At 45.9% G+C, this 23,595-nt stretch overlaps 1 protein-coding gene across 1 annotated transcript; it reads right to left on the reverse strand.

The window, feature by feature from the left end:
• Positions 1-1,153: 1,153 nt before the first annotated feature.
• Positions 1,154-23,229, reverse strand: LOC119169829 (high-affinity choline transporter 1-like). Its single transcript, XM_037420844.2, has 9 exons — positions 22,962-23,229; positions 22,325-22,432; positions 21,410-21,565; positions 19,681-19,829; positions 17,708-17,857; positions 16,806-16,935; positions 14,343-14,560; positions 8,062-8,774; positions 1,154-1,726 (listed from the first exon to the last, which is right to left on the reverse strand). The coding sequence occupies exons 1-9, from the start codon at positions 23,152-23,154 to the stop codon at positions 1,519-1,521; spliced, it is 2,025 nt and encodes a 674-aa protein (XP_037276741.2). The 5' UTR covers positions 23,155-23,229; the 3' UTR covers positions 1,154-1,518.
• Positions 23,230-23,595: the final 366 nt, after the last annotated feature.

Genomic DNA, 23,595 nt, shown 5'->3' on the forward strand with positions numbered 1-23,595 from the left:
ACACCTCAGAGGTGGTAGCGGAGTGTGCGATGTTTATCGCACGCGTCACCAGTCTGCTGTTGCACGGCGAGCACCACGATCAGAGGCTCTGTAGAGCTTCATAAAGTTCTCCGTCAAGGCTACTAAACCCGTAACATGACAGCGACGTTATCACACGTTCTGCTGCTATGGCCTGCGGAGAACGCGAATAACTCGCTTACCCAACACGTTCGCAATGGTCCATATCCCGCGCTCTCACCGTTCTGCTTCGCGAAACCTACGTAAATAAGTAAAACTGAAGTCCTTTGCGTCCGTGGCAGAACGCAACGCTAGCGTCGATTGGGGTCTCTGTACAACGCGGAGCCATTGCGTCTGCTCTTGTTTTCGGTGTAAATCTGGTGAATGAACCATCAAGCACGTCATGGCGGTTCGCTGACGCGTCCGGCTAGCGGATAGAAATTCGTAGCTCTTTATCTGAGTGTTCAATGCGCAAAAACACTTAGTATTTAGTTCAATCATTGTTTGGCCTGCGCCAGTTGCATTTGGTTGCGCAGCAAACTGTGCAAGGAAGTTTGACTTTGCACAACTCAAAATTAAGCCGACAGGGGGCGATACTTGTCTGCTAATCTCAGAATCTGAAGGCTATATATAAACTTGGTGAAATATCTCTGGTATCGGTGTCCTTCAGTAACCTCAGAGCGGCGAGTTCTCATTGTCTTTTAGCACGTTTGACGCTTCTTGTACGACGCCTTTCTTCTAAAAAACCTAACGAAGCTATACAATACGCACTTGGTGCTCAAGAAAAGGTTAGTTTTGTAGACCCAGTGGATTTCAAGCTAATTTTGGTGGGTTTCCTGAAAGGCAAATATTTGATTAAAGGCATGATATTCGATGCAGTGACCTTCATAAAAGCCGACATCTCACCTTTGTCTCATAAATCACCTGAAATTATTACTCTCTTCATAATTTGAGTTGCAACACTAATTACTACAACTGAAGAATTGTAGCCAGCGAGTTAGAAACTTTTCGGATTACTATTTTCTAGATACCGACTCCCAAAGTGTGCTATCAGCATAACACATGGACGTTCTCATTAGCTCTCAACGTCAATCTATTCGCAAAAGGGCGTTTTGTTGACTTCCGTAACTTATGCACAACATACATCTCAAGTTGGTGCCGCTCTCACGTTTTATTCCAAATGGGCATTACTTTCCTTGCATGATCCCCAGCCCACAACGACTTGATCCCTACAAGTAGCACCAAAACTTGATTAAAATATTGAGATATCTACAACGTATCTAATCTATTAAACTGTAAACTTGTGCGCTTTTAACACTTATGGGTGCCCGTCGTACCTAGTATCTTGCTTTTTGAGAAATCCCGTCTCAAACGATTGCTCAAAGTAGCATAACATCCCAGTACACATAACAATGAACGCGTCAAAAGCGTTTCAAAAGCGCGTTTTTTTTTCTTTTTATCGTTACCGCCCAGCCCAACGAGGAGCCGCTTGCCACCAATTCGGTGGCGCCACGCTGTGGCTCAGTGCTTCTTGGCGGTTTCGGGTGCTTTGTCCGCATCGGTGGCTTCGGTGGCCAGCGGCTTAGAGACGTCGCCGGGAGTCGACTTCCGAGAACCCTCGCTGGAGCGCCGGCTCTTCCAGCGCTTGCGCTTGACGCCGGAGACGTCACTGGTCTCCTCGTTCTTGGGAGTCGGCGGTTTCGCGTGGCTCTTGAACGTGACGTCACCGCTGCGAGGACGCATAAACGGCCTTCATTGGCCAGGAACGGAACAAATTGTACGCACCACTGAATTTACCTAACAGGGTGTCATAACGGAAGACCTCGGAGTCGTGCGAGTCAGAGCGAGCCACGCGTGCTCGAACATACGCACTCACTTGCTAAATTAATTACTTTTACTAGATCCCCGAGAAAAAAAAACACAGTCACCAGCTAAAGGAAAACATGTGTAGATACCATGTGTACTGTCTGTGGCGACGACGCTGGCACTCTTTGCGGCGTTGCGCCGGAAAGGAACCCGGGGAGGTGCCAAGCCCGCAGTGATAGATACTCGATTATGCCAATCGCTGCTAATGGGCAATGAGACAGAAGACGCTGATTGGACACAGAGACCCGCAGTCCGCTTTTGGTTAACGCGCACGCTGCGAGTTTTTATTGTTCAACAATGCACATAAGAAATAACCCACCGGCCCTACATGGAGGTCAATAAACAGTGTTTATATCCAAGGGATGGCTAGTGAACGGTTGTACAGCGCAAGCAGAGGGGGTTTTCAATCAAGAAACTTGATAGCAGACGCTGCCTACGTCGGCGTTGCGAGGCGAGAGAGAGGGAAGCGTAGGAGAGGAGAGAGATGGAGGTAATGTGCATGTGCAGCAAGGGTGTTCACGCCGCACACAGGATTGAGCTCGACCCTAAGAAGCTTCACATCTAAAACAATTGACCACTCTACTGAGTTCTGAGACTCTTGCATGATACGTGTTAACTGTCTCTTGAGGCAAACGCCTTAGAAGCTTCGTTAAACGCGGATACAAACCATTACGTTGCGTCTTCATTACGCCACAAAACTAGACGTCACTTGGTGACGTCATCACAAGACAGCGCAGATCGGTCAAAGGTTGGCCGATCTTGAAGGTACTGTCGGGGGAAAGTGCAACAAATTGTCAACAAAAAGAAGAGAGGCCTTTATAATTCGCGTCGTCTTATACCCTGTCACACGGCAAATTAATCTCATTTATAACGAATGGCATTATGCGGACCTAATGTCATTTCACTTGTGTACTGTTGCACGACGAAATAAAATGTAATTTTATTGATGATTATGACATTAACCCTCCTGAAGTGTAGATTTTAGTACAAACAAAAAATTACTAAAACTTCCATGTAACATGCGTGTATACACAAAAATAATTATTGTGCGGAAAAAGTTGTTTCTTGAGGACAGCTTTCTGTGGCAATGAAGGTAAGGCTACGCAGCCGAAATTGGCACGTCATCGCTTATACAATACAGTGCCAATAATGCGCATTTGTGTTTTCCGCGTGAAAGTAATAAAAAAGAACATTATTTTGTCCTAGCTGCTGTTCATGAAGAGACGCTGCACGTGCCGAGGAGATAAAATTATTTGTTGTTGCTTTCTGAAGAGTCATTTCGCGTTCTACGCGTCTGAAAACGTCGCACGTTTACATGCACCTCACTGTCAAAATGGCGTCTTCATGTTTAGGTGGGCGCGCGTCGCCTTCCAGCTGCTCCGACACCTCGCCGAAAGGGCGTGTGTCGAATATCTCTGGCAAATTGCGGTGTAAGCAGGCGTATCAATATGTGTGCAGTGGAATTACATGAACGCGGCCGTCATTCTACACGTGAGCCGAATCAGACTACTTCACGGAGGAGTACAGGAGCATTATCTCCAGCCACGTAGTCTTCCCTTCATTGCCACAGAAAGTTGTCCCCGAGTATAGAAAATAAACGCGGCCGCTTGACACAATTTCGCACGTACGATACACTCGCAAACTAGCAGAACCGATGATATTACCGGATGTAAGTATAGTGAACTGAATCGGGGTGCATGGCTAACTTCCCGGCACGACGGCAGCAATTTCGCATTGTCACCACCTCGGTCACCACTGCACGTGCAATCAGACAATCAACCTCCACAATACAGGCAACAATAACAAAGAAGCATGAATGACACATCGGTGGTGTCTAGCAGCTGTAGTTGAGAGTAGCCTTTTTTAGAAACTTTTGAGTGCGTTATATCATCAAACCAAATAATAGGTTGATCTAGTATAGAATAAGATATTTTACAAATGATAAAAGTTGTGTATACATAAGTTAATAGTCATCTCCCTAAAGGTCCCTGGCGTCAAAATCAAATGCTAATGTGTTTCGGGAACTCATTCTACAGAAAATGTCATTTTCATCAAATCACATTATTTTCCGCGTGTGATGGCAGACAAATGACATTACAAACGAATGACATACGCCGTAATTGACATTATATTTGCCGTGTGACAGGGTTATTAGGTGAATGTAGAAAAGAAAACTGTGCGACTCTTTTAGGTCACTATACTCGTTTTCCGACAACAGTGGGAAACGCTGCTATCGAAAAGAGGGATAACGAGTATCTTCAAAAGATCTTTATGTACGGCAATTGCGTCAGTATTCGCTGAATAAAGCAGCAGATTGTATTTCTTGATTTCTCGAACGCTGAATAAAGTAACAGATTGTATTTGTTGATTTCTCGAAGGTCTAAATGCAACGCACCGAAATTACCCAGCAAGTTCCCTCATGGTGACGGAATACTCTCCGGGAACTCCTAGACATAGCTAGCTGAAACATTCGCATGTTTCGTAAGTGCCTGGTTGAGTCGATACCGTAGCCTCATTAATAGTGAGGCACAACACCTAGGGGGTTAGAGTGACTACCATTGAAAGCCGACAGATAATGAAAACCAATGAAAATGAATACAAATATTTACAATCGGGCTCGTTGGTTTTATATTGTTAAAGATTACAAAAGCCCGAACGACGCCGACAAGTTCAGCAGAAGAAGCACATACTCGCAGTTTTGTGAGGTTTACAAAACGAAAACACAAAAGGAAGGTCCACTAAAACTGCGCAGACGCTGTAGTACATCATTTTGATACCTTGCAAAAAATAAGGGCGAAATAAGACTTGATAAGCGTATAAACAATTTGCAACACTACAGAAAGATGGTGCGTAGGACTGACAACATGAACTACTAAATTACTACTAAGGCTTGCCAATCTACGCTGCAGCTACCCCGCATCCAAGAAAATAATTTCGCTTCACGGCAATGCCACTGAAAGCAAACTCGCGCATGCCATGGCGCCTTACTGCTTACAAAAATCTGTTCATTTGTGCCGTGTTGAAAGACAGCTGCATGCATCGCAGTGTGTGGCTGTTTAGTATATGCGCAAGCAATAACCAGCTTTCAAATTGTTTCACTGTTATCTCAGCAAGGTACTAACTCATCGTGAATTCCACCCAAAGTTACTATACATTCGAAAGTCCCATGGATTTCGTATATACTATTGAACTTGCTTATTTTGTTTGTTTGTTTTTTCTACATTCTGTGTTGTGTGGAAGTTGGCTCTTCTGAGGCATCTGGTGAACAGCAGCACGAATTCCGAAAGTTTATCAGGTGGACGAACAGCCACATGAACATTGTAATAGAAGCCAACTTTTAGACAACGAAAAGTTTGTGAAGCCAATAACAGCACAATTTCTATAATTTCTTTTTATCTCTGCGTTGCCGTACAAACTTGTTGTTTGCTCGTTTTTCGAAAATCTTAATAATTCAGAAGTTAAAGTATAGAACGCGATAACGCAAGCACTCTTGAGTAAGAATGCTGGTGACACGTGCTTCCACTCTCCTTCAGCGTTCTGATTATGGGTGGTCAATCTTATGTATCTATTCTGTCATGTAGCAATGCTTGAGCAGTACTCAGCTGGTCTTATTACATTTTTATTTTGCATTTTAACAAGTTCGTAAAATTGGCGACGACCCAGGTGGTTTCAGTTTGCCTTCATACGCTGCTTTTTGTCTACAAGTCTCCCAGCCGCGAGTAAGCGCTTGTTATGCCTAACTTTGCCGGTGTTGTGCGCGTTTTCTTCAATAATAAATGAGAATCAATAGAATGGGTCGTTTTCCACGCTGCCCTAATCACCAAAATGTATAAAGAATGCCAATGCACAAATTGTTCAAAACTCAGACGTGCACGTCTTCTTCGTTACCACACATTTTTATAGCAGAAATCTGCTGCCCCGAAACTGCACGCACGCATCCACGGTGCTCACGCTGATTAGAGCCACATGGTCGCCGTGCGTAGAACTGCTATGAAGACGGTTATGTGGCCACACGCGTGCGCACGAGGTAGGAGCAGGGGGAAGCCCCCCCCCCCCCCTCCATTAACACACAAACACTGATTGTTTAAGGAAATCAGCATGAGGATGATCTAAGGCAGGGGTCCGAAACACGTGGCCCACTGAGCCTTCTAATGTGGTCGGCTGCTTCACGTACGACAAAATTTTGAAAACTGTCAAATAGTACAGGCATTACTTTTCTCGCCTAAAAGAGCTTTGTTCGGTAAACTACGAGAAAGGGACTGGCTTCGAGCATTCTTTTTTTTTTTTTGTGAGGCACAACATGCGGTGACTGAGCTGGAACATCACCGCGGAACAAACACTACTTGAGAAGATGGAAATTAGTTTAGATATCCTTTTCAAAATTTGACGCCAACTGCCCTTCAGAATCGACAATATATAGCATATGGGCAAAGCCACCCTTCAAATGGCTGCGTTAGGTGACCGTTTCTTCTGAATTTCTCAAACAACCACCCTTGCGTTCACCATCGTCACTGTTCTGACCCCAGTGGGACTGAGTTTCGTTAATGTTGCCCGCTAGCTGAGATGAGTTTAGTGACGTACCATCATCTAAACGGATTGCCAAATAGGATAGAGGGAGTCTGCGCCATAATTTAACTCAGTCGGACTTGTACACTGCCATTGTTTATGAAGCAGGGTTATCGTCGCGCTGTTTTCTGGCGATGGTGGGGGTGATCGTTTACCTCCTATTTACTCCCGGAAGGTTGGGAGCCGAAGGCAGGGCATTGCGAGAAAGGGTGTCAACGCTTCATTTTCATTGGTTCTTCCATTTGATCGAGGCACGTATTTTGGACTCGACCAGCGGAAAGTAGGGGCGTGGTGTGTGGCTAAGACAAAACCTTGTCCCCTTCCCCTCCCACCCAAGTACGGAAGCACGAGTAAGATTATGCCCAGTGGTGATTGCAAATTCCTGTTGTGACGGAGTTTTCACCGACTCCGTATTTCTCCTATAACTATCAAATGGAAGCCGTTTTTTTTTTCTTTTTGAAAATGTGGAGGCGATCGGGAAAAATGAGAACTTCTAATTTACGATCTAAGGCGGATACTACGTTCGTGTTCTACTGTTTTTCATGTTCTTTGGATTGTGGATTCGATTGTGCCTCAGTTGCGCGTGATGGCCCAAGAAATGGTGTCATCGGAGTGCATTAAGCGTTGTAGGGCCGGTGAGATTGGTCACTTTTGCATAAGGGAGTTCAGAGTTATATTAAAAAAAAGGGAAATGAGATGGAATTACCTTTGCCCAGCGTGAGTTCAAGCAATCGTGAACATATGTTACAATATTTTTGTGAAACGTAACCGTGATCATTCACTAAAAATTAGGTAAATCCCCGACCATCAACCTAGCCTTAGGTGAATTCATCATATAACCCATGACTTCGTGTGATCTTAGTACGCGTTTAATCGTTCCTTATTTGTGTGTGTACTTCACGCGCAACGTTACACGTATCAAGCTTGATGGATTGCAGCCGTCGAGATGAGACAGCCAGCGCAAGTATCAAGCATGATAGCGGAAACAAAGACGTTCATTTATATAGGCGGTTGCTATATCTGCTGAAAAAAGTTTTAAAGTTAACATGAACTTCTGACTACAAAACCACGCAGAATGTCCAAATATAAGAACGATGGTGTAAACACTTACAGAACGGACTCTTGTGAGTTCATAATACTCGGTGTTCCAGGGGCCTATTTTGGGGTGGAAGCTATTATATGTGTTCTATCAACAGCAAACGTTCGCGGCACGCGAAATGTTCGATAAAGCTAAATTTTCGCTTTGTCTGGAAACATAATTTTGAAATAAACTTTCTATTCCGCACTTGGCGATCTGACCTATGCAGTCAGTAGCTTGATTACTAGTATTAAGCACTTACGTAGGAGAAATTCGCATTTGTTGAAGATACAACGTCCCGAAAACTTTTCCTATTGATAGTACATTCCTATGGAAATCCGAATGAGCAAAAAAAGTATCACGCCTACATTTATGCCAATCCTTAAAGGTCCTCAGAATGCTTACAACAAGCCGCATTATTAGGTCAGACATGGGTCTGTGTATCACCAGCGGTGTCTAAAGCACGAACTATGCTATATTTGCATACGCTGCAGAGGGTCACGCTATAGAACATTTAGAACGAATACAAGTTAGTGTGGGCTAATTCAACTTACGATTGGTGGCTCTGCGTCTTATCCTCAGAAACGGCGGCAAGCGCCGTCGGAGCCATGGATTCAGCGACCATACCAGATGGGGTCGATGACCTTGGAGCTGCTGACGCATGTTCCTTAGAAACTACAGCTGCTTGTGTCTGCGGCGTGGACGTCGCCATTGCTTCGGGGCCTGTGGAAGCTGACGTCATAGCAGCGCCACCAGATGATTTCACCTCCACGCTCATTGCCGCAGGCGTCTTTTCATGTGCGGGCGTCATTTCCAATGCTTTGGCGTCAGGCTGGAAGCAGTTGAACACGTCCCAGTCGGAAGGCAAGCGCCCCGACATGAAGAGGCACGATGCTGCGCCAGACACCACGACCAGAGTGACAAAGCTGAGGACCATCGAGAAGGTCCTGAAGGGGAAAAGCTGCTGATTATTCTCATAGTCGTAGAAGGGGTACTTGATGAAGGGCGGTATCTTGAGGATGGACTCGCCACCTCCCGCGCGCAAGACGCAGCCCACTACGTAGGCGGCGAAGGAGCCGTACGTGTTGACGCGCTCCTTCAAGTACACCACGCAGACGAGCTGCGGGAAGAGAATGACGTAGACCAGGTCCGAGGACAGGTACCACAGGCCGTAGATTGACTCGGCTGTCAGCGCCATGAAGGTGGCCAGCGCACCGACCAGCACGATGGACACACGCATCACGCCAATCACCTCCTTTTCCGTGGCCTGTGCGAGAAGCAAGAGGTGCCATTGTCGCACGAAATGCATGCTTCAACAAACCACCAGCTCTGAATAGTGGTCTGAAATAAATGACGCTGTTGATGAGCGAACAAATGTAGCAATTCCCAGAAGTCACCTAGAAATGTTCGTACGTTGTTTCGCTGCTTGCATGCGAGCTTGAAGGCGGTCGCATGATCTCATAACACTGTCACGTTTTTGCCGCATGGAGAGTTTAGCAGGGAATGCTAGCTAAGCTCGTCATTCGTAGTTAATGAAAGATTATGTGCGAAGACTCATATAGAATGATATACTCTTGAATGAACGAACAGTTAGCGAGACAATTCATTTGTACGATTTAGTAGCATGTAACGTACTTAAGGTTAGATTGTATAGTCTGCCTGTGGGAATCGCGCATGAATGTGCATCAGAAGCAGTGAAAGACTTAGGTATGTGCCACTAAATTTCTTCTAGAGTCAATGCCCGCCTGCAGCGAATTCCGCATGCACTTTAACGTTGACGCAAGAGCAACTGTGTTTCAAGTTTATATTTGTGGAAGGAGCTGACTAAGCCCTAAATCACAACTTTTGGTAAGTAGGACACCACCCACTACGCCAATATGCATTTTTCTGCGGGTAACGGAGGCATAAAGCTATACATTTGTAAGGTATTGACGCGAAAGCATTAATGAGCCTGTTTCACAAAAATATGGCATCGTTGTCGGCGTCGGTGGCTGTGAGTAAAAAATCGTCATCTTGTCGGAGACCAAGAAACCGAGAAAAGTGCAAAGAAAATAAAAAAAAAAATATCCGAGTTTGAGTGAGTATCGAACTCTGGAAGTTTTGCTTGGCAAGCTGGCGGTATACCACACAGTCAAGCATCTACTTGGAAATACCCGCTCTGGTTAGAAATGCCGCGAAGATAACATCCATGATTTACCAAACACGCGCGTCCTCTATAGGGGCTTCATATTACACCATGTATATGGGAGTATTAAGTGCTAGAAGCGTGCATTGTCATCGGGCGTCAAAACAGATGATTATTATGAATTTGTGGCTTAAAGAAGGTCACCCATTACCAGAGGCACGCCGGTTACTGCACGGATTGCCTGAAGAACACGTAGAGGGTGCATAGCGAGTTCGAAAACATTTCATGCGCATATTTACTCATAGTTTAAATAGCTAGCCATTACATAAAATAGCGACATGTGAAAGCTGCACTACAGCAAGCCATTTTCAACGTTATGAATTCCATTGTAGTAATACGTAATTTAAGCTTCTCGAGTTACACCATACAATAAAAAATATGCACGAAGTGGTTCGAGCACTCTTTCGGAATGTATACTGTGTAATGTTAAACTCCTTAAGACGAAGCTTAAGGGCCCCAAAACTTTTGTGTGAGCATTGTTCATTTTTCAGGTAGCAGAAGACGGTGAAGAATTAAACCTTGAACCAAACACTTTTTGCACAATCAGCATTGTCTCCTGACCTGCGCTTACTTTACAATTTTGCCACGTTTCATTTGTTAACGCAATTCCTTGCCTTATTTCATCACACAGTGACACCTGCAATGGCAGCTGCCATGATGTCGTGACAATTTCATGACGCCTGTACGTGGTATTTCGGCAAATCAGGGTCAATCACCAAAGTCTCTCTGAGGTAAAATACTAAACTACCACGCCCAGGGCTGGGTTTTAAATCCCAGTCGATCGTGGGTACTTTGTTAATCTCACTTTAGATTTGTATTGGTTACTTTTTCTTATCCATCAGTTACGCCACCGACTGCAACGTTGCCACCAATCAGCGAAGTACAATCTCCAACAGAACGCAGCCCAACCTTCAAGAGAGAGAAATAAATAAAAGCGAAGCACAATTTCCCAACTTCTTTAGCTGGCATAAAACACCAAATTATTTTACTCATTACAACTTCAACTACACTGAAATAGCAAAGAACGTCAATTTTACGTGTGGTATATACTTACGCACCATATACCGTACAAATCAGGCAAGGTTGCACGGTTGAGAGCAGAAACTTCTTCAGGTATTGTTGACCTCCAGAATTAGCAAAACGTGAACGCAAAACTTGTCCTCACAGAGGCTGCTGGGCGTTTGTTGCGCATTGTTTCACCACAAGGATAAAAAAAAAGGTAAGCCACAGCAACAAAATAGTGTGGCGCGAAGTGGGCAAGCAGCTCCGAACTTAAGCTTGCTTCCCAAGCAGAAAAATTGCAAAAAAAAACATACACAGAACGAGCGTGACCTAGCAGCTCTCACAACACTCCACTTAAAGGATGCTGCTCGAACGAAATTACGCATGAAACAAGCAGAGTATACACAGAACGAGAACGTGCTGGTAATTAACCATAACTACGACATGATTATGCGAGATGCTGTAGAGGAGTGCTCCAGAAATTTCGAGCACCTGAGCATCTTCTAAATACACAGACGAGCGCAAAATCTGCCACAGCTACTTTTTTGTGTCAAAGTAGTGCACTTACTACGCAAACGTGGCCGCTGCAGTGATGGGAGCGACCTTCGTACTCTCTGGAAGTTCAACGCGAGCACAAGACGAACAAACCACCCCGATCACGGGATAAGCACCGCGCATCACCACGCGCAGAGCAACGAATTGTAAAGCGCCTGCTCGTGCCCATCGCACCATATTCGACCATTCCAGCGACTATTTATTTTTATTTATTCAGTGAATACTGCCGACTTCTATGCGAAGTCGTAGGCAGGAGTGGGTGACAGATACACTTGATTGAACATTTTCCAGGGCAAGAAAACAACAGAAGCTTAAAACAGAAAAAAAATGTCGGGGGGGGAAATATAGAAGAAAAACAGGGATTTACAAACATTGAAGTCAATGCAGTGCTTCAGAATAAGCAAGTTTTGTTGACAAAAAAAAAAAGGCGAGAAAAACACATACCGACACAATCGACGAAGCGTGATACAATTGAGCTAGCGCTGAACATAGGAAAGTAATACAACTCAGACACGCACGGGAGAGATTAAGTGCGGTGACAATGAAATAAAAAGAAAAAAAGAAAAAAGTTTAAAGGATAGCTGGCAGATTTGCTACCGCATTCAAGAATGAAGTGACAGTTGTGGATGAAACTGCTTCATCGGGCAGGGCATTCCAACTACGTGCTGCTCGGGGAACAAATAATTTTTGAAAAGCAGTGGTTCTGCATGAAAATTCCTGGACTTTCTTGCTGTGGTGTGACCGGGTTATACGTGATTTCGACGGTAGAATATATATTCAGTTTTATCGATTCCAAGGTTACTGTGATAGATCTGATAAAACAGTTTCAGTCTTTCACGGGAGCGCCTGCGTTCTAAGGGTTGGCGACTATAGTCGGCGCAGCGGAAAGTCGAAATGACGGAGGAGACGGTGATGTCACGAGCGTTTACGTCAGCGTCGTAGAGCATGAAGACGCGTTCACTGATTTATAGAGACCGAAGTGCGTCGCTATTTTATCACCGTGTGACAGCTTCGGAGCACGGCTACGTGGCGCCGCCTGCGTCGCTGGAATGACCGAATCACTAGTCATCACGAGAACATGCTGGAGTCACCGAGGTCTGTGTATACCACCGACAGTAAGTGGTGTAATAAATAGCTTACCGTTAGCACTAGTTAGTTAGTACGTGGTCAATTTGTTTTGCGTTGCCGGCAGTGGAGCGAGAGGTCGCAGGTTAGACTTCGGGCGACAGAATGTTATTTCTCATCTGTGAGTGTATATTTTGCAGTCGACGGAAATACGTCACTTGTGAATACATAACATAAATGCGTCAGTGGAGCCGTGGTGGAACCCAGCATAAAGCGTCTTAGCATCAATATTCGCCGACGGTGACGTTCTTTCTTGGACTCGGAAGACTTCGACGCATTCTTCGTTCTTGCGCGTTCACATGTGTGCTGTTTGTTTTGCGTTGCTGCTTTCAACAATCTCTGCACTTTTCACATTTTTTTTCCTTCATCGTGAGCCAAGAGCGCGCAGCGCCGTCTTGGCGTGTCGACTGCTGTTTTCTCAGTGCTGAATTCTACATGAGCGCTACCACACGACGTCGAAGCTAGTGCCGCCGCGTGAGCGAACTCATCCGGGCGCGCAGTGTGCATTTCTGTCAACATTTTTCTGTTGTCTACATACGGACGCGAGCCACTCAAACTAATTGTGACTCATGCTGGGGACAAGTGCCATAGATGATGTAAACAGCTTCCTCTTTTTAACGTCTTTGCAAACACAATGGCGAGGCAATCGTGGCCATGTGGATTGATTTACACTTTGGCATAAGAGTGAAATGGGCCGTTATCAGGCCCATTGTGATGTAACAGAGAGGCGCGAGAGGGATAAGTACTGTGGGTGTGTGAAGCGTTTGCAAGCATAGTTTCCTATAAATACACTAAATGGAAATTTGTGTCTATGGGATCTGCAACGTACGGCGCTTCAGCCAGCGTGTGAACGATGGGCAGTACACAAATTTCTCTTATCTTCTCCTTCCAGCTCAATTTGGCTTCCCGTGGACTGGAGCCGCTCTGCCGTCAGACAAAGTTCAGCAAAGGGGTTGCAGTTACGCTTCACCACCTTCACCTTTTGAGACTCACAATTCAAATCGGCTCACTAAGTTAACATTGGTCTGTTATTTTATTTGAAACACAACCAAAACACAGATACAAGCAAAGCCACAAGGGCGTTCGAAGCCACAAACACGAAGACTGCGCAGATTTGTCCACTATAACCAACATACAGAACAATAGCAGCGCCAGAGTCCCCTGCAGTTAATTTTAGAAAACTGTATAGTTGCAAGTAGGCATCAAAGCCACCGCTCAACAGCTACTGGATCATCAAAAAATCCGTCCTTTTCACGGTACCACACCAAATGATCTCTTTCCCATTGGCGGATAAAGCACTAAAGGCTTTGATGCGATCTCTCAACGCTTCTTGCTTGCCGACGCTGTCGTTTTAGCTACGCCGATTGTCGCTTATCCCCACACAAAGCTTCGCTTCCTTATGAAAACCTGACATTGCGGCTGAGGGCAGCACCAGAAAGGGAAAAAGGTGTATTCACACAAGAGTGGCAAATAACTCCCGACAGGTGTGTGTACACTCTCTGCAGAGCCTATTGCAGGCGTCAAAGCACTGCGTAACGTGGCCATGAATCACAGACGTTCGCTAACCGTGCAAGCTAAATTTAGCCGGCTGTTCGTAGTGCAAATTGCTTCACAAACTCGCGGTCCTCTGGAGTGCAAGGCACATGTCTTTGTAATCGGCTGCTGTCTTGTGGGTTTCCTCAGCGAGTGGCGTCTTCCTAGTGAGTCGTTACTACCAATACCAGAGTAAGAGGAAGTAGAGCAGAGGTATACAGAAAGAGTGTGAGTCGCATATCCGCATTTCAGGCATATGGTGGCGCCATTGTTAATTCGCTCGGTATGAATTTTCGCAGACCGATAAGTTGCGAATTCGATCTATGTTAAGCTGCTCGGAGAAAGGTTATTTTTGGATCTGTACTGACTAAAAGAATGTTGTCGAAATTTTGGAGGACTTCGGCACTTTCACTTTAAAAGAAGCGAGACACTCACGTTCTGCCTTATGCCGAGCTTGTAAATATTCCAGGCGAACATGGAGGCCGCGCTGAGGATCGACGAGTCCGAGGAGGACATCACCGCCGCGGAGACGGCACCGAGCCCGATGGCCGAGATGAAGCCCGGCGTCAGGTACTGCAGCACCAGCGGCAGCGTCAGCGTCGTTGCCTCGCCCGTCAGCGGGATGGCCTTCGTATAGCCCGCCTGCGTCAGGTCTGCATGCACGCGTACAAATAAAAACGGGTTAGTGCTGTGAACACTGCACTCTGTGGCTGCGTCTAGTGGAAAAGAGTCGATCATGTACATAAAGACTGCTCTTGATAGCAACAAAGTCACGTACTTTTCTAGTACTCGATCAGGCCGGTGCATAAAGGCTCAACAACCTATGCCAACACGTACCGAGGCCACCGATGACGTGAGAATGAATGGCTTTGCCACAAAGAGCGTCCTAAACCATTCCGTTCAACTCTGTGTCTGTAGTTGAGCTACTGTTTCATCAATGACAATCCACTGGTCAAGTGCTACGCAATCTACTCTGTAGGATTTACGTTTCCGTGGCAACCACCCAGTATACATGCCAAAATCAAAAGTTTCGCGCCACGTATGCATGCACCAAGGCTGTGTCCACATGTTTCGTTAGTCGGTTATGGCAGTAACTGTGTACCAATGTTGACAAACCAATAGGCAAAAGTGCTATTTGTGTACTGTGGAACTAGCCTTCTTTTAAGCGCCGCTTATAGAACCTTTAGTCCGCTTCTGGAAGCCACCTTGGCAGTCTTTGACAGTTTGAACGCCCACTTGACCCCGACTACCTCATGAGGGACACTTTTGCCACCACCGTCCCCAGTTATATGGTGCGTTCAACTGGTCATTATAGAGCGCTTTAGAGCACCCTGGATGGCACGCTCCGCGTCTAGCTGGTTAAAATATAGTGCTCTAAGTACGTTTGACTGGTGTTTCAGGGCACCACGTTCCAACACAGAGCACTCCGAGGCACTCTCACTTGCACCTCGGAGCACGACTGAGATCTGATCACGTGAATCCAGCGCCACGCTCGTTTTCAATACACGGATTGCACGTCACGTCACTGACGCAACTTCTGAAAGAAACTAGTTTCTTTTAGTTGCAAACAAGGTGCATCTAAGAGAGACCAACGTGGAAGCATTGTCTCTGTGTGTGAATGATGAAAGAACCTACATATAATGTTTAGATAGCACTAATGTAACATAGAAAATGTCTCGTTCTCACATGTTTATGCTCGAACACGGTGGTTTCCGTGACGTGCGCGCAGGCCATCTATAGGAAATCCAGTTTTAAAGACGATAGTCTTTCTTGGGTACCTCCGACAAAAAAGTTTTGCTCTGTCTGCCTGTCTGTCTGTCTGTCTGTCTGTCTGTCTGTCTGTCTGTCTGTCTGTCTGTCTGTCTGTCTGTATATATATTTGTCTGTTTGTCCGCTTTTACCGATACCTCGAGCGGCACCAAACAGCCAACCTCATCAGCAGCGCCCACCAATATTGCTCAAGATTGAGCGTTCATACTTGTGTTATTGTCAATTAAAAAGTAATTATTGCGCACATTTGAGGCACCATAACAACACGTTGATATTTTGTATGTGTGCCTTTATACTAGAGACGGCACACACAAGTAATTCTAAGGATCGTAGTGTTTATCACGCTGCGCTGACAGTGCAACGCGATGCTCAAAAAGGTAAGTGCTTCCAACGGTTTGCTAAGACGACACGGTGGTGGCACCTGCCCGTCGCTTCGCGTTTTAAACCTTATCGCCTCCGAGAATAGCACGCATCTTTCTCCGCAGGCGCGCACGCCTTCCTTCGTTTTCGAACTGCCAGATAGCGCTCGTGTCTAACGTGCCTCTGTGCGCTCGTTCACCTCCGCTAGACGCTCGAGGCACTAACACAGCGCCTCCAGAATACCATTCACCAATTTTCTTGCACACAACATCAAATGAATCTTTTGTTCCCTCTCTCCAGACGCAAGACTATCGTCTTTCGACGACATAGACATATGCAGTGTAACATGCAGATTCGGGCCATTTTTTTTTTCTTTTGAACTCCGATTGCTCCGAGGAGCTGCTGCACGTTAGGCTCGCACATGTGTTTTCTAGCTCGGATGAAGAGTAGGCCCGGCAATTTCACAATCTCATCCTGAATGTCGTAGCGCCCAGTCTAATGTAACATAAGTTCGCCAAGCAGCTTTTTAGCCCAAGTGCGATAATACGCAAATCAAGCCAGTATGTTCTTCCCATCAGAACTAGAATTTTTTTAAAGCTTGCTGTTAACGCGCATGCCACTTATTGTGAAATTGATCGTTCAAGTACACAACTTTAGTTCTGTTTTTTTCAGTTCTTGATTAACATACCGTCCTGCACCGAATACTTTCTCACTGAACGTAAGCGTACGTTTCCGATTGTTGCATGCATAAGGTATATGCACACTCACTGGCCGCTTTGGCGACGGCACCAAGAATGACGGGTGGGATGGCCATGAACAGGCACCCGAACGACGCCATGTACGACAGCAGCTCAGCACCCTCGGCCGTGCGGCTCGAGAGAACCCGCTGGAAGTACACCTGCGCATACACAGGTCAGTACACAGGTCATGCAGTGTCAGGCTACGGGACGATACACTATTGAGAAAGGCCCTTGCGACTATATTCGGAAAACAGTTGTCTGGAACATACAGCGCTAGACGAGACGCAACATCTTTCACATGTTCCAGTGTGTGTCTATTGAAGTGATCTGAACCTAAATTCGGAAACTACTTTCACATGACACACAGGTAGCAATACGGCACTACGCGTCTACTGCCCATTAGCAGTGTTGCCCATCTAACGTTTTCTCACTGCTTCATTTATGGACAATGTTTTACGAGTATGCTCCCGTTTAAACAGTGCTGGAACAATGCTTAGTGTTATTCCAGCTCCTAATGCAATGTTTATTAGCACGCACTGTTAGTGTAAGAAACTTCCCTCATTGCTATGGAGACAAATTAAACATAGTTTCGCGGGACCGTGCAGCGTTGCGGGGGGGAAAAATAGACCAAATACGTGCTTCTCACGGGATGCGAAGAGAGTATGCCATCCTTTATCCACCGGGAAGTAGGACGCTTTGATTAAAAACTGGTGCATAAAGATTATGCTTAGGCAGGGAGCAGTGCGGCATGCTTGAAAAGAAAACGCTATGACTATTTCGTCGGTACTGGTCTATACTCACATAATAAAAGCGCTACGAGCAGACTGACGAAAAAAGGAGGCAACACGAGCGCTCCCGCTTATGTGATCTATTGTGCCTGTCTTATGAGCCCTTTCAATACATAAAAGTCCGGGATGAAGACACGCAAACCTGCCAGGGCACCCCGCCCATCATGAGTAGCAGCATGGAGTCCCAGTAGATGCCAAAGTCCTTCCACTCCACGCTGCCTACGAAGTCGTTCTTCGGGTACGAGATGGGGCCGACTGCTTCGTGGAACATTGCGAACGGCACGGACATCCACTGCATGTCGATCAGAAAAAAACTTCACGCTGTATAGAGCGTAGCTTGGTAAGAAACAGGTACGCTGCTGAAAAAAAAAAGCAAAAATGAAAGCCCTAAACAACCCTAAATGTAGGGCATAAGTGTAAACTTAAGGGCATTTTTTATTTTTATTTCTTAATCAGATACCCTAAAGTCCCAGACGGCATTATATGAAGGGCTAACAATAAATGAAGAAAATAATTGACCGAAAACACTAAACAATATAATAAAAATACATGAACAAGAGTAAGTAAAAACAAAAAACATGAGAAGTTTAAATAACGGCTAAAACAAGCAGTCACAACAAGAAAAGCAACCACAATTCAAGCACTTGACAATAAATATTAAATGGGAGGGGAGACAGAGGTCTTGACAAGGATTGACTTATAGTTTTAGGAATGACTACGTTAAGAAATGACGCATAGTCGACAATCTGTGATGTCAGTATGCAGAACGTTCCATGCACTAATGGCGATAAAAAGTGGCGAGTCTTAGAACACATTAGTGCGGGAGAAAAGGGGTTCAATTTTTTACTTGTGATCTAGCAGTGAACATATATGACGAGATAGCCTAATACTGAATTTATCGTGGGATGACTGGTTGTAGTGTAGCTTATGAAAGAAAAAAAACTGTGTCAGAATCCTGCATTTTTCTGTATAGGAGCCAAGTTGAGTGAAGATTTGATGTCAATTACGCTTGATGTGCGCAAGTAGTTTTTTTTTTAGATGAAGCGAGCAGCCTTGTTTTGTACAGACTCCAGCTTCTGGATGAGGTAGGCGTGATGTGGATTCCAGATTGATTTGTTAGACAATATGGATGAGAAGTAACAGCCAACGATACCAAGGAAAGTATAGTGGACGTTACTAGAAGTAACTGTAATGTGAGGGGGAAGACAGAAAAGTGGATGAAAACATAACTTGCCACCCACAGGAACCGAACACGTGACCTTCGAATAATGCGTCCAATGCTCTGATGAACAGCGTGTCCGAGGTTTGGTCCCTGCCGGCGCAGCACTTTGTATTTTTGTCCATTTAGGTCCACCTTTTTTTTATTCCCATTTACATACCAAGTTAATGAAGCAGTTTATTGTTTGGTATCATTGCCTGTTGGTTTTATTACTACAGCCCCTTGTATCCACTATAAAAAACCATGGGCTTCGCGGAGGCCCCCGAGCACCTCAAAGTGTGCTTCACATTTTGTGATCGCGGCAACAAAACAAGAAAAATCCCTCCGTTCGCTCTGTTCGCTCCATAAGCAACCTTCGATAATGTCGGTTTTCTTTCACATGGGCTGCCAGTATCGCTCTGCGACAGCCGCCCCGCATATATAAGATTGCTTGCTTTAGCTCTTTGAGGCAGACACTAGAGAATTTTTCTAGTGTATATGTGATCATGAGTGCGCTATGACTTTTCATTCACAGTAGAGAAGATCAGGCGCATTTTGGCATTTAAAAACTGTTTCCAGTCTCAATTCACTTCCACATGCGCAACAGCGGCCATAGCAAACAAAACAAAATTTTGTTGACAATGTTGACGGGCGCTGACCAAAAAACACCTCCACCGCTGCGAACAGGAGAAACACTACCTATACGTTGTGGTGTGCCAGCTTTCTTCTTGTGTGTGTGTGTTTGCAAGCCCTGTTTTTTTTACAATCAATACGTTGGTAGCTCGTTACTGGTCGTCGCGGTGATAGCGATTCGTATACTTATCTCGCTGGGAAGGAACTCACAGCCTGAACATCTATTTCCTGGTGCGGAATAAGGGGAAGCGTTATAGTAGGGAAAGGCGACAAGGTGCTCGTACCAGGCCAACGAAGATGGCCAAAAGCTGGATGACGTCCGTGTAGGCGACCGAGTACAGGCCTCCCGTGAACGTGTAGAAAAGAGCGATGCACGCCGACGCGACCACCGACTCTGTGCGCTCAAAGTCCATGATGACCTCCACCGTGGCGCCTGGGTAACGGACACCGCTAATGAATTTGAGAAACCATGCGAAGCGCTGTTTCCTTTTGTGTGGAAAATGTTCGCACGGTAGCAGCGTTGTTGATCGGCTACATCCGCAAAACAATAAACTCAAGGGGAAACGAAGAAAACGAATACATCGAGGTGGCTGTACATTTGTAGATCTTTTTTCTATTAATACTGACAATTATAATCGATTTTTCGTTTTTGTATCCTCAGAACGTAGAGTTAGCGTTACACTCATTACCCTCTCTTTTGTGTTAATGCACAACGTTCAAAACATACGCTGCCGAAAGTGTACACGCGTTGACGCAGCAATTCAATTACATAGACAGATTAAAGCGAGACGCAGGCCCGTGCACATGAAGCACGTAATTTCGTGGTATTTTTAATAGTAGTGTACTGGCACCATTTTTCATCCGATTCCCCGTTCTGTCTGCGTATAAACTTGCATACATTTACCAAGATCGATGGAATAATGCGTAAGTGACGTGTATTATAATATTATAATATGTTTTGTTCCTATTAGCAGGCAAAAAAATTATTGCGTGCATTTTGAAAAAGACACCACAAAAAGAAAGTTTCCTTTATAGCACGAACCAACTAGCTCCTCAACACGTCCTAGTCGAATTATTTTTCACATAAAGTAGGCGACAACAGTTTGAACGACACGGGCGGGGGTATCGTCCTATCTTTGTATCCCCCCTGTGTCGCGCTTTATCCTGATTCAAATGATGTTATTTTCTCAGACTAATACATAGTTCGACTTGACGCCCTATTAAGAGCATGACCCACATCACCTGCGCGTACATTTATGTCGCAATTGTATCGTCTGTGGATGAAAATGGGCTTTAAGTATTCTTAGCTTTAGACCAGGCTTGTCTGCGCAGACATAACTTGACCGAATCTACAGTGGGGATGTCATTACCCTTTGTAAAGTCACTTTCACATCATGACACACAAGTGTCGTATGCATGAGTTGCAGTTGGCTTAACAGCAAGCCGCCATGCAAGACGTGGCGCGGTTCTCGCACGATGAAAGGTTAGTATAATGACGCCAGCAGCCCCGCATAACGAGAGGATGGCAGACCAGCACACAAAGAAAAGAGGCGAGTCTCTTTCTGGGTCTGGCTACGTGTGTGGACGAACTGCTATTGGTTAGGTTCACGGATGTACGATTGCGGGGGTCGGGCTCACAGGCCCTCGTGGTGAGTCGAACGTTGGCGATGCCCCATTTATAGGCACATTTTAATCATTGTGTTCCGGTTACTTCTAGTGGCACATATATCGCTATTTGGCATGCTATTATAGTCAAATACTACATTTGGCTGCCAAGCTCGCCGTTGTAAAAGCAGGTGATAAACCGTACACGTGTTCGTTTGCCCGACGGCGTGAACGGCGTCCTTGCTTCCGAGAGCAGTGCCTTTTTCAGACCCCAAACAACATTAAACCTGAGTAAGGTGCCTGCAGCTGTACCATGCAGATAAATGTCCTCTGCGACGATGGCCATCTGGGAAGCCGGAACTGATTCATGCAAGCGCTTGCAAAGATTGCCGGGAAGGACCCACTTACCGAGCGCAGCGAGGATGGCGGCCGACCAGAACACCTCGCCGCACAAGGCCGGCAGGAAGAGCAGGCAGCCCATGCGGGCGCCGAAGTGCTGCTGGAATGGGTCCAGCATCGTCTTGTAGCCTGCTTTCCTCATCTTCACTGCGAACAGGTAGCCGCCTGCACAAGTAGCGTGCACGTTTCACATATTTCACGCAGAGTTGAAGAAGCCCACTTCAATTCAATAGCTAAAATGGGGCAAACTCGTGCCCTATGAACAAACAAGTCGCAGAAAAAATGTGTATGTGTCCACTGCAAGAACACCATCTCTTCTTCAGAGTTCAGAAACTCGTCATCTTCTCATGTGTCGTGAGTGTCGCACGCGCCTGAGTTGTCAGCGTTGATCCCGACGTGCTCCGCCGGCGCTTCACTTCCTCTTTGTCGCCCGCACGCCGTACCCAACATGGAAGACGTAACAAATGGCTCGCGTTTGTTTTAATTGTGTCTTCATCAGCCCCCTTCCGAGACTGCATCGTCCTGATGCTTTTTTTTGGTTCCAAGCTGTATCTTGCGTAAATATTGTGGCGATAGTCAAGCAATGGATACAAAAAGAGAAAATAGAAATAAGCTGCCAATAAATATCAGCAATCATAATATATCATGCGATTGCTGCATACGGAAGTCGATTTCAGTCTTTGTTAGTTATTTTGCACCGGGGTTGAGCTACTGTGGAACTACATGCTGTGATCGCAGCAAGTCGCGTACAGCGCAAACGTTTCCTATATGAAACAACGTCTCGAATAGACACCTTTGCTTACACGCATAGATACCAGCTATGTTCGTCACCGAAATAGACTTCAATCACTTAATCGACATACCAGCGTCACCCTATCGGCGCCCCGCATGATGCCGGCAAGCCACCCGCTGGACAGAACTCACCTATGAGCAGGCTGAGGGCGTATCCGAAGGGCGCCTGGCACCAAGCGAGACCACTGATGTAAACTACTTCTGCGGTACCGTTGATATAACCGCCTCCGACCCAGGTCGCTGAAATGAAGAGAAAAGCCAAGAAAGGCACACTATAACGCCTGTTCGGTCGTCATTATATATTGCTCCAGTGAAGCGATCGTGCCGCCTACATCTAGTGGTGCAAAGAATCTACAGTCGTTGACGTTGCAAAATCATGCTATCCGAAGATTTTCGTCCCAAAACGACTACATGACCATGACAGACGCTGTAGCGTATAGGGCTCAGGAAACTTTATGCACCTAGTGTTCGTTAACTTGCACTGACACTGACCTTGCACAGTACACGGGCCTCTACCATTTAGCCTCCACCGAGCTACACCCGGGATACAGCCCGCGACGTTAAAGTCAGCAGCAGAGCACCACAGCCGGTCATTTACTGTGGTGAACGACCCCGTAAAACCGTCTGCAGGCTATATATAGGCTCGTGTTTTTTTGTTTTTTTGTTTCCCTACGCCCATGTTTTTCGTGCAGTTGACGACGGAATGCCAACTCGTCCTACAGTCAATTCTGCTAAGTCTATACGCTGATTGGTCATAGTATAGGCTCACCGGTCATGGTGAAGACACCGACGAACAGGCCGATGTTTCTTCCAGCGAGCATTATGTTGGATTGCTCGCCCACGCTCACCGATAAGGTGCCTCGTCGGGGCGCGTTGGTCTTGCGGCCGGCCCAGATGCCAACCGCCAGAATGACCACGTAGAAGAAAATGATGGCCAGCAGGCCGGGGATGTTGATTGCCATTTCGCTTCGCTTCTGAAAGCAGTCTCTCGTGGAAAAGCAAGAACACTGGCGTAGGAGCAGCTGACCTGTGGGCTCGAGAACTAATATGGCGGACGTCGCGCGCTGGTCTTCACCATCGTCTTCCTCGCTCTTTTTCTTGTTCCCCATCAGTGACTCGAAGCCACTACGGGGTAGATGTAGTTGGTTTTGCAAGAGTTATTGAAAGGCTTTTCGCGATTGTTCTACTTCCAAAAGAAAAAAAATGGTTGGGAGAGAATGAGTTTAAAACTAATGCTGATATAAAAAAATACAGTTTGCGATACGACGTGCGGAGCTTGGCAAAGTGAAGCACGGACCATCCGCCTCTCGCACTCCCCGTCGACCGAAGTGCCTACAGTCTAAAAAAAAAAGACATCAAGCGGGACTCTTTTTCCAAAGTTCTGGCTTGCCACTTATACGGCT

Source organism: Rhipicephalus microplus, chromosome 2 (genome assembly GCF_043290135.1).
Source record: "Rhipicephalus microplus isolate Deutch F79 chromosome 2, USDA_Rmic, whole genome shotgun sequence".
Classification (NCBI taxonomy): Eukaryota; Metazoa; Arthropoda; class Arachnida; order Ixodida; family Ixodidae; genus Rhipicephalus; species Rhipicephalus microplus.

What these genes read in the sequence shown, in the direction of transcription:
- LOC119169829 (XM_037420844.2), bottom strand. Translation starts at nt 23,154, where the DNA reads ATGGCAATCAACATCCCCGGCCTGCTGGCCATCATTTTCTTCTACGTG. An exon ending in CGCCATCCTCGCTGCGCTCG is followed by an intron (nt 19,830 to 21,409) that starts GTAAGTGGGTCC and finishes TCCGTTACCCAG; the next exon opens with GCGCCACGGTGGAGGTCATC. An exon ending in TGGCCATCTTCGTTGGCCTG is followed by an intron (nt 17,858 to 19,680) that starts GTACGAGCACCT and finishes ATCGACATGCAG; the next exon opens with TGGATGTCCGTGCCGTTCGC.